At 33.9% G+C, this 11,885-nt stretch overlaps 2 protein-coding genes across 5 annotated transcripts in view; both read right to left on the minus strand.

Moving 5' to 3' along the window:
- LOC117926749 (homeobox-DDT domain protein RLT2) overlaps nucleotides 1-4,164 on the minus strand; it is a 32,041-nt gene extending 27,877 nt beyond the window's left edge. For 2 of the 4 annotated variants that reach the window (XM_034846030.1, XM_034846032.1), the window contains exons 1-2: nucleotides 3,288-3,994; nucleotides 2,714-3,190 (exon numbers count right to left, since the gene is read on the minus strand). In XM_034846030.1, coding sequence (XP_034701921.1) covers nucleotides 2,714-3,190; nucleotides 3,288-3,399 — 589 coding nt within the window. In that variant the 5' untranslated portion in view covers nucleotides 3,400-3,994. Of the gene's footprint in view, nucleotides 1-2,713; nucleotides 3,191-3,287 lie in introns of all 4 variants that reach the window. The other 2 variants (XM_034846029.1, XM_034846031.1) reach the window with 2 other exon arrangements.
- Nucleotides 4,165-6,635: 2,471 nt separating this feature from the next.
- LOC117926072 (protein DMP7) lies at nucleotides 6,636-7,280 on the minus strand. Its single transcript, XM_034845156.1, has one exon. The coding sequence runs from the start codon at nucleotides 7,278-7,280 to the stop codon at nucleotides 6,636-6,638; it is 645 nt and encodes a 214-aa protein (XP_034701047.1).
- Between the last annotated feature and the right edge of the window lie 4,605 nt (nucleotides 7,281-11,885).

Below are 11,885 nucleotides of genomic sequence, written 5' to 3' on the forward strand. Positions count from 1 at the left end.
ATTTTTTTTTTCTTTTAATCCTAGATCCATTCTCATTGATCTTTAATTTTTTTTTTAAGGCAAACATGAGGATATATTAAAAGTGCCAAAAGAATTTGCGAACAAGAGTACACAGGATGTATACAACGGATGCCTAGAGGCAAAGCAAAAAAGAGGGGAAGGCAAAAAAACTACTCTCTCCCTCAATAGAAACCCGACTAATCTACAAAATCCACTAAAAGCATAGGGCCTTCATCTATGTAAACCTTGAGCAACAAATAGAGATTATCAAGGAAAATGTTTTTAAGTCTTTGATCTGACATTCCTCATTTTCAAATGATCTTTAGTTTCTTTCCTTTCAAATAGTCAAAAAATTGCACAAGGAATCAGCTCTCCACGTCTCCTTTCGCCTTCTTCCACAAAGGAGTCATGCCACCCTAAAAGAGTTTCCCTAATAAAGACAAAAATAACCTAAGAAATACCAAATAATAAGAACAACAATTGTCATAGAAACCTAGTCATACCACAATGAAGAAGAATATGATCAATGGATTCTGCTTTCTCTCTACAGAGAGCAAACCTATTGATTAATGACCAACCTCTTCTTTGAAGCCACTTTACTCCATCAAACCTCCCAAACAAAAAAGTTCACCTTAGGTGGAATCTAAAGGTTCCAAATTATCCTTAATGGAAAAGGAATGACACAATCTAACTTTAGAACATAATAAAGAGCTCTCAGAAAAGCTACCATTGCTATCGCCCTTCCATACGACTTGATCCTCCACCTCCTTGTTCATTGACTTTCCTTGGAGTCTCAACAGAAAACACTCCAAAATATAAAACTCTCAATCATTCAAATTCTTTACTAAATGCAAATTCCAATGTCCTCCTTCCCCACTCTAAGGCAAACAAGATGAAAAGGTAATCCATAAAGGTTCCTCATCACATCACTTGTCCTTCCTAAATTTCACCTTTCTCCCATTACCCATAGAAAACGAGACTTTGCTATTGAAGAGATCCCATTGCTTTCTAATAACCTTTCATAAGCCAACCCCACAAGAGTTTCTTACCTCACAAGAACACCACTTCATTAAGCTCTAGTATTTTTTTTTGATAGATAAAAAGGTAGATATATTAGAAAGGGCTGCCAAAAAAGCAGCCCAAGGTATACAGCTACCACCAGCCTCCACCACAAAAACACCAAGATACAAAATAAAAGGAATACAACCAACCTGCCCTCACCAATGGCCCAACCAATCTAGAAAGCTAAAAAGAGTTAGAGGAACATCATCTAAGTACCCCTTCGCTTCCGACCAAAGATAAGAAACAAACAAACTTTTTAGCCTTTGGATAGAGAGTTCTTCCTCCTCAAAGGCAATTCTATTTTTCACCTTCCACACTATCCAAAACAAACATAAAGGTCCGGCTTTCCACACCTTCCTATGCTTCTTGTCCTCATACGGCCTATGCCACCCTAGAAGAGTTTCTCTAACTGACACAGGTAACACCCAAGACACCCTAAAAAGGGCAAACATCAACTCCCACAAGACTCTTGTCTTTACATAATGGACAAGGAGATGGTTTATAGATTCTTCCTTAGCATGATAGAAAAAACATCTATTCGCCAAATACCACCCATTTTCTGAACTTGATCCAAAGTTAAGGTTTTTCCTCAAGTCGCCTCCCAAGAGAAAAAGCTAACTCTAGGATGCACCCACGCCTTCCATATATTGCTCCAAGAAAAAGAAATCGAAGTCCCCGTTCCAAAGCCATATAGAGCGACTTCACAGTAAGCTTCCTATTCTTAGTCTTTGTCCAACACGCCTTATCTTCCTCGTCCCTGTTCACCATCATCCCATCCAAGCAAGAAAGAAAACCCTCCGCACCCCACTTCCCAATCATTAAGGGGTCTAGAGAAAGACGGGCTCCAACCCTCCTCCTCAGGGATAGAAAAATCTCAAACATCCTCCACCCACGCATCCTTATAACATGCTAAGGAAAATAAAGACGGAAAGAGTCCCACAACGGATCAATCCCACACCGCTTGTCCTTCCAAAATTTGACCATTTGTCCATTGCCTACCTCGAAGGAGATTTTACTACTCACAAGCCCTCACTCCTTCCTTGTAGCTATCCAAACACCTACACCAAACCCCTCCCGAACCTCCCTAGAACACCGCTCCCCTTCATTAAGCACTAGTATTATCATAGGGATGTCAAAATTGAGTTCCGTTTTTTAATCTCTCTTATTCATGTAAATAGCGTATTGAACATACAACTAGTTCAATCATACTAAACAACATATTCAATCTAACAAGTAATTTTCCAACAGATTAGAATACCACCTAGACAAGAGTTAATTGTTATATATTATTCCACCACAGTTTCCTTTATCCTATGAAATTAAAGTGTCCTCAGTTCATGCGATATTCCAGTTTCTTGTTATAGCCATCCCATCAACCTTCAGTTAATTTCATTTTAAACATATATTCTCAATCATTTCTTACTCTCCCATCCTCATAAGTGCTTTATTGCTTGTTTGACACCAAATCCCACAGTGGAAGCATTGAAGAGTGCATTTTGATCTAACTAGGAGAGAATTAATCATTATACTCACCCTACGACCCAGCATTATCAATTTAACGCCATCCTCATTCTTCATGCAGAGCTAGTAAATTCAATAACAGAAAAACCAGAAAGGAAAAAAAAAACAGAAGAACAGAAATCAAATTTACCAATGGGAGCGCCAAATGCGTCCGGTGGCAAGGGATCAAACTCCATTCCGAGAATTGGCCCATCCTCCCTCAATGGCTCCCCTAACTGTGCCTCCACAAATGCTATGGCGCGAAGCTCTGATATGGACTGAGGTGGCTCATAGTACCTCTTCATTGGCGGCATATCAGCTCCAATCCTTGCAACAGCAGTTCCAGGCCGAGGGACAACTCTTCGTGACTCCAATACATGACCAAATGGGCTTGACCCCGAACCCGACCCTGAGGGATGCTCATTGCCCACTTCCATTTCTTCCCGAACCGGAGTTCCGGCTGCAGAAGATGTCACCTTCACAGGAGAATCCTTTCGTGGTCTCTTCACCGGAGGTGTCTTCCTATCTTTCAACCTCCGGTGACAGAACCACATCTGTAATTGCCGATCAGAAAGACCTAATTTTGCAGAAAGCTCTGCTCTCAAGGTCTCCGATGGATACGTCTCCACTGAACCAAAACCAAATTCAACCCGAATTCAAATTAAATTAAACCAAAATCTCCTCTATACTCATTCAAAATAATCAACAAAACACGAATTACTTACCAGCATAAGTCTTCTCCAGAATCTCTAACTGCGAAGCAGTCTTCATCTTCCGCTTCGACTTGTTCTCTCCTTCTGGAGCCTTCTTCTTCTCCTCTTCCGCACCACCCTCCATTGTCGATGATCCAACACGACCCACAAAAAAACCCTAGCAAAAATCCAACTTCACCTCACTTTTCCCCCTTCAAACACAAAAGCCATGAATCAAACCTAAATCGGAATCCAACTTTCTCTCTCGAAACACAAACCCTAGAAATCAGAACCTCAGAGCAGAAGAACAAATCCCCAGTTTCTCTCTTTAGAATTAGGGCTTGGATCTGATAATTATTGCTAGATGTTTTGGTTTTGACGGAAAGGGCAATGAATGAATACAAATGCGAGAATTCACACTTTCTCTCTCTAAAAAAATCATCTCAACTTTCTCTCTCTTTCTCTCTCTCTCGACATCCATGTATCTATGATAAAGATGTGCGGTGAGATTTGGAGAATATAAGGACAATAAAATAAATGAATAAATAAAAAAATATGAGTGTTATTATGAGAGATTGGTTTGTGTTTGTTTCGTGGGAAAAAAAGGCGAAGAAATAAAATTAAAAGGGATTGGAATTTTGGGTTTAAACAACGAAGAAACGAACGAACAGTCTTTCTCTCTCTAATTCCTCCCATTTTCTCTCTCTTTCTCACACTTTCTTTTTCTTTTTTTTCTTTTCTTTTTTCAATGTTGAAAAAGAATTTCGCCAAAATCATTTTTTTTTTTCAAAAAGGGTTAGTATTGTCAGATGCTTTGAACACGGATTGATTCACGAATAGGGTTTGTGTGATTGTCTGCGGTGAGTTTCTCCCTCCTCTTTCTCTCTCCTCTTTTTCTCTCTCTACATTTTTTTTTTCGGAAAATCCATTCCCTCCCCTCCTCTCCCTCTCTAGGAAATGGAAAATTTATTTTCCCATGTCTCTCTCTCTCTCTACAAAATTGGGAATTTCCTCTCTCTCTTGATTTTGGGTTCTCTACTCTTTAGGGCGTTGTGTTCATTCGGTACGAAGAACAGGACCAACCAATTCTCCACGCGCTGGTAAAGCACGTGGGTGTCACCTTAGCTCCATCCTTGAATAGTTCATTCACGCGCTGAAATCGCGCGTGACCAGTACTGGGCCCCATTTTAATTCTATTTTATTTTTTTCTCAAGAGTTTTTGATGCATTAAAAGGATAGGTTATATATGATATTAATTCTTGACTAAGTGTCATGTTACATGTTTGGTTTAGTTTGGGATTGAATTCTTCTCTCACCCCAAATTCTTATGGGTCAACTTTATTCCTAATCACCTAACATTAGCCCCTAATTTCTTTGGGATTTCTTCGTTCATTGGACCAACTTTGCTTTCACACACTTCATTTTTCATGTCTCTTTATTTCACCGATATTTTTTTATTCTCCAACAAACAAGTACGTAAATAAATAATAAATAATAAAATTAAAGTTCAGACAAAAACCAAACACCACCTAACATCATATCGACAGAAAAATAATTTTAAACTCACAACATAGCAAATATTAGATAACATAACTGTAACCCTCGATATTTTTCAATGCGGCAAATAAAACTAAATGGATGTAACGATATTTTTGGTAGTGCCCCGATATGCTTATTTATTTATTATTATTAAAAGGAAGAAAAATAAATGTGGATAGTTGATAACTTCGACCATATATTATATAATTCATAAAATCAAAAGACCATGAAGATCTCCACAACTTCACTTATTATTTCATGACATGCCTACATTGGCCTTTTTCCCTAGAATCTCATGAGTGAAGTATAGAAGAATTCCATTCAAAAAAATTTCTTTAATAGCCATGATTGAAGGAAAACATCAAAAGGTCAATTGGGCCCTTTGGAAATTGGGAATGTGACATCTATTTTTTTGTTCAATGTGAAGGAGTTGAGGTTGAAGCAAGAGAGCTAAATGTAATTTCCCACACACCATAGCTGACATGTTGTAGTTTGTCAACTACCTTCAAATAAGACAGCATTAGCCCAAATGCTCATATGATATATGGGTCTTTTTTTATTATTTATTTATTTATTATTATTTTTCTTTTGTTGGTTGGGGCCCCTTGATGAAGACTTGCTTGAAGTAAAATTTGCATGGTGGATGTGATATAATGGAATTCATTTTGTCCGATCAATATAACCTCATATTCAAACACAATTATAATTTTTTTTAAAAATAATAACAAAATAAAGGGGGAAAATATAATAAAATAAAATAAACAATTTAAAGATAAAAACCAATGACTTTTCAAAAGGTGCTTCTCTAGTGAGCTTCAACTTGATGGGCCTAGCACATAGGTTTTCTTTATCTTTTTTGAAAAATTTTGTTTCTCACACTAAATTTATAGATATTTATTAAAAAGACCTTTTTAAGATTGCATGAAAAATTGTAGCATGCCCCTAATTTTATTGGAGAGTCAGCATCAATGGTAAAAGAGAATCAATCTGCAAGTATGGTCTCTCTTTAATGGAGTGCTGCAGGTTGGTTAGGGTGGGCTGGTCCTAGGTTGGGGCCCAATCTAAAACCCAATAATAAAAGGCTAGTGGGTTGGAGCTGAAGTTGGCCTGCTTCAATGTTTGTATTCCTTTGTATAATTGTACATGATCAATGACTTTGATCATGTAATGACTTTACGTATTTCTATATTCGAAGAGATAAAATACATGAAATGACTTTGATGCAGCATATTAAAATCACTTATTGACTTTATTTTTATTTTTTATTTTTACTTTTTCTTTTCTTTTACTTTTTCTTTATATTTTTTTCTCATTTTCTTATTTATCAATAAAAAACATAAAGATCTAACGTCCGGAAACCAAAATTTATCTAAAACCAAAACTCATAGATCATGTATCTTGAAAAAATTAAGATTCTGATTGACAACAGTTTTTTTTAAAATAGTTTTATATATTATTTTTCAAGGTTATTTACCAAGACTTGAATGCATATCTCGTGGAATAACAACGACCACAATAATGTTACAAAACAATGGACACAACTAACGGAGTCAAATTTGGCTTTGGCTTCCTACATTTTTCTATTCAAAGTCTTAATAGATTTAAAATGTTGTAGTGTGTTTGGTTATGATTTTAAATAAAATCTTATTTCAAGAAGTCAAAAGTTGAAACTTTCATCTAGAATTGAATGACACATTAGCATCCATCTCTGTTCAAATGGAGCCAATGAAGTCTCGTAGTCTTCTTCATATACCTTCAAAATCCAAAAAAGATTTTCCAAGAATGAATCTTTTGAAGTACTATTATAAATGAACGAAGTATACATGCACAGAAGAACTAGACCTAACCACGAGAAAGAGGGAAGCCAATTCCATGGCGTTTGCTTGGGAATACAACAAAGAACAGACAACATACCACACCAGTCCAGAGAGGCACTGCCACGAGGAGCTTCTTGGTTTCCTCAGATGGCATTGGGCAGAAGCATTTGACAATGTTCTGATCAAACAATGCAACCGCCGCGAAAACCACAATCGACATGAAGGCATGGACGAAATCGATGAACTTAAGCCGATAACCAGCAGCAACATCCGGTGCAAGGGTGACTGAACCATCAATCACCCACAAACCGCGAGAAGTGGCCAGTCCGTATCGAACCTTACCCTTTGCATCGCGGAAACTGTCTGTGAAAGATAGGATAAAGCACGAGGCGCAGCATGCAGCTAGCAGGCCTAATGTGAGGGAGTGGGTGGCAGAGGTGAGACAATGGCCTTTGTTTGAGAGAATAGGTGAAAACATTTGGAACCCTAGCACTGTACCAGTGGGAAGAAGATTAGACAAATGGGCTGTCCCCTTAAAAGTCTTCCTAATGAACCTCTGCAATGGTGTTTTCATTAGTTTTTCAGGTATGGGTGAATGCTCCAAAAGGGGCTGTAGTTGCTGCTCTATCACTCTCTGAACTTCTTCATCAGTTTGGACCTTAACCTCCATGATTGTCTGTCTCTTCTTAGCTCTTCCTCTTCACAGCTTCCTTTTTCTCTAGGGTTTGAAGGGTCTATTAAAAAAGAGACAGATATAAATGTTTTGGGAAGAACCCTAAAAGAGAAATTTGAGGTGGGGTTTGCTGGGTGAGGGTTGTGGCATGGATTGTCAGCAAGGGTTAAGAAGAAATGGTTGGCATTTTGTTTGTAAAAGCCGTCCTTTTAAATGTGCATTAATGGTTTTGTAACAGTTGGAAGCAAGTTACTATATGATTTTAATAGGGTGATTTCGTTGATTTATTGTTGATAGGGAGTTTCATTAGGGACGGATTTGGTGAGATTGTGAGAGAAAATTTAGGTGGTGTTTAAATTTTGTTCTATTTTTATGGTGTCGATGCCTATTTGTTGATAGGTTGGTAGGTTATAACATTCAAGGAGCTCAATTGGGTTGGTTTCTTTTTTTTCCATTTTCTTATGGTGACTTGGCTTAATTCTCATAGAAATGAGTAAAATTTATTTTCACATTGAATAACATTTAACACATTCAAGAACTTAAAAATATGAATGTCACATGCTACATACGTTAAGAAAATTGATAGTTCAATATGATGTCGAATTTCAGTTTGGTCGGAGGTTATGGGTTTAAGTCGAGTCATCGCCTCTTCGAGATTTTTCTTATAGATTAATGCGACGATGAAAAAGATTTTGACGTAATGAGTTTAATCATTCTAATATTTTGATTGTGGGAATATTAATTCCTTTTAAGTACAATAAACAAAATAAAATACAATTTTTTTTATTTCAATTTTTTTTTTCTTTTGAAATTTGGTTTAAGGGTGACTAACTTAGAGTGCATTTGGTAGTAATTTCAAGAAGTGTTTCTAGTCTTTATAACACTCCAAATATAAAAAAGTTTTAAATATTAAAAATATTAAAAACGTTTCCTAAAATTACTACGTACTCTTGTGGAAATTATATGTGATATTATTATAGGATGTCGGCAAGTCAATTCTGAGAGGTGAGAGGGTTGGAAATACTTTCAATGTACGATTTTTTCCTTTTATTATTGTCTTTGTTTTTTCTTCATTCATGGTTTCTTTGGTGCAATGGACTCCCGGCCGAAGGCCCAAATAAGGCCCTAAAATCTCTTACTGGGCCCTTCCTGGTCTAGTGGGCTGGACTGGCCTTGCTACCATTATAGCTGAAGCCATAATTTTAAAGGTCCAATATAAATTTAATTTGAGGATGATTGTGGTAAAAAAATTTTAGCCTAAACATTTTTAGATATTAAAAAAAAAAAAAAAAAAGTCTCCATAGTGGTTTTTTACTTGTGATATATTGCATTAAAAAGTAATATTTAGAAAACATAGCGGCTAAGTACAAAATAGTAGAAAATACTTCCTAACTTTTACTTAATCATGCTCTAAGTAAGGAATGGGTATATGAAAAAGTTAAAAAATGATTTTTATTAGAAATTTTATTATTCTTAATTTTATATTAAGCTATGTATTAAGTCGTAAGCTCTTTTGATAATAATACAACTCCATTTGAGATATATTTTTGTTTTTGATTTAGATTTAAAAAAAAAACAAAATCATAATTTTTAAAGGACGTCATTGGTGTTCTGAAAGTCTTATAAAAATACAAATAATTTTCCGCATAAGCCAATATAGAATTCCTACTAAAAAAATGTTGTTTGGATTCACTTTTAAGAAGTCCAAAGCTCTTTTAGCTCAATAAAGCCTTATTGGGATTGGCTTTTGAAAAGCCAAAAACTTTTTTTTTTAAATAATAATAATAATAATAAGAGTTTCTATTTATGTTTAACTATCTGTTAAGTTTATGTGCTAATCAACTTAAGAAAATCATCCAAGAATGGGGGTAGGTGATCAAATATAAAAAAAGAGAATGGATAGAGAAATTACAAGTACAATATTTTATAGTTGTTCAACGTCATCCAACCTACGTCTACTCTTTCTAAGCTTCAAATGAGATGAAAATTCCATTATTTTGATGTTTTCAACCCAAACCTTTAAACTTTATACTTGGATCATAGTTCCAAATGATGCTTACAACAACAAGATTTTTAGAGGCAAAGTTTTCATACCATCTCCATTAGATTATGATTTCAATGAACTTCCAGAGATACCCCACTCCTGAGCTTCCTCGTGCGATTTCACACTAGGTAATAACTCACAAAAATTACAATTGATGAGAACAAGATACTCATAGAAGTTTAGGTTTCAATGGATATAAGATAATACAATGATTAAGGTGCACTAAGATGACATGTAAGTTTTAAAGTAAGGTGCACTCAAACACACTCCTTAATACTAAAATTATATTCAATAATGATTTTGAACTATTTTCTTATCACATCTATCATGGAGACTTTAAAGAGTTAGAGACCGATGTTTGTTTGTTTTGCTTAATTCTAAATAAAACTTCAAATTAAATAGTATTAATATTAAGTAATTTTTTTAATATTTTATTTTTATTAAGTATTAAAAAAGTTAAAAAAAACCAACATATTATTTTTAACATTTATTGAGTAAAAAATTTAAAAATAAATTAATAAAAGGTTTAAAAAAACAAACAATTAAAAATATGAAAGCAAGTTAATTTTAGCAAAAATTAAAAAAAAAAAAAAAAAAAAAAGGTTAATATGTTAGTTGATCGATATTGTTTAACCATCATTTTGAAAAATTTCTTCCCAACCGGTTGCCCATTTAGGCTAACCAATTGACTTCTTTGGTCAACCCTTAGTCAAACATATAAAAAAAAAAAATTAAAACATAATTGACCTTTAAAAGGCTCAAATTGTTTCAATATGAAAAATTAACTTTTAAAAACCATTTTAATGATAAAATACATGTCACAACATATGTTTTTATCATTGAAATGATCAATCTTATTTTTTTTATTAAAATCATTTAAAAGGCATAAATAAACTCTATAGTTTTTGAAACTTTTGCATCTTTAATGCAAAATCCTCTTGAAAACTCATCTAAATAAACTTTTCAACATTTTAAAAATCTTTTTAATCATGCAAAAATATTCTTCATTCAATTTTGAAAAGATTTAAGATCAATTTGAATTCAATTGGATAAATATTGAAATGTTAGGTGTTTTAACAATAATCTTATATACCGATAGACTCTTATTTTATTGGAATTAGGTGTCTATCTTTTTATTATTATTAACTAATCTCTTAAAGATTCGAATATGCTCTAACCTCTATGTTGGAACATTTCTGTGAATGTTATACCAATCTAAGTAGTCATGTTCCATGTCAAGCATTACTCATCTTTTCATTCCAAAGTCAAGAATACAACTGATATGATTGATTGGTTTGTGCTCATCTCTTATTACTTATTTGTATCCCCATGTTCCTTGGGCACAATTCGATCCTAATATAACCTTCCACGGCTTCTTTATGAAAACATCAATCTTTATTTGGGTATAGATGCTATCTCTTTATTCTTCATGATCTCTTTTTGCATTTCTTAGTGCAACCACCATTTTATAACAAATGAACCCAAAATGGTTCTTGATTTTTTTTCTCTTTTATCACATGTATCTTTTTTTAGTTTCAAGGAAATCTTCTATCTACGATACTGTAGGATAAAATGCTAAATCCAATCCTTATTTTTCTATCATCGAACCATGAGATTAACTAAACCTTGGTCTGACATGAGTTTTTATGACTTAAAAAAGAGTTTAATATGGAAATTAAAAAATATTGTTTTTTCTAGAATTTTTATTTTGACTTACATGAAAAATTCTTTCATATTTAATAAAATTTTATAATACCATTATTGTTCTATAAATTGTGACTTTGACTTTATCTTCAACTTCTAGTTAAATAAATTAATTTAACAAAGTTATTCCACCATACATAAAAAAAAGCTTGTTGAACTCCATCGATCTATTATTTTGCTAAACTTTTTGAATGAAGATGCATCTATTTTTATTTATTTATTTATTTTATACTTCATAACACATAAGGATTCTATAAAATATCTAAAAATACTATTTAAAAAAATCAAAAGTAATTTAGTCTCTTCAAAGAACATAAACTTGGACAAGGACTAATGAAATTTTTTCCACTTGAATCCTATTTTCATATTTCCCTTCCCCTTTCCCTTTCATTCTTTCATTGTTGAAAGATACCCAACAACCAACAACATTATTGAATTATTTGGAGAAAGGACACTTGTCAATTTATCCATTTTTGGGTCAAAATTTTCATATTTGTTTTTCTAATCTTCACAAAAATTAATTTACTAAAAATGAAATAAAATTTAAGTGTGTCGGTGTGGTAAATTCCTGCCATTTTTTTCCAACATCACCATCTATCATCTAAACTGACATGATTCTTTTTTTCTTTTGTTTTGTTTGTTTTTTTTTTGGATGTAAATAGTGAGCATTTTGGAATACCCAAAAGACAAGAAGAAAAGGGCAGGTTTTACATGAGAACAAACTCCATTTCCAGCCAGCAATGGCTCCTAATGGTGTGACCAGGTCTTGTTTGGCCACTGAGAAAACGAACTTTCCCACTTGTATGACTGATTTTGATTTACTTCTAGAAGGAAAAGACCTTCACACAGTGCTT

This window comes from Vitis riparia, chromosome 12 (genome assembly GCF_004353265.1).
Source record: "Vitis riparia cultivar Riparia Gloire de Montpellier isolate 1030 chromosome 12, EGFV_Vit.rip_1.0, whole genome shotgun sequence".
NCBI classification, from domain to species: Eukaryota; Viridiplantae; Streptophyta; class Magnoliopsida; order Vitales; family Vitaceae; genus Vitis; species Vitis riparia.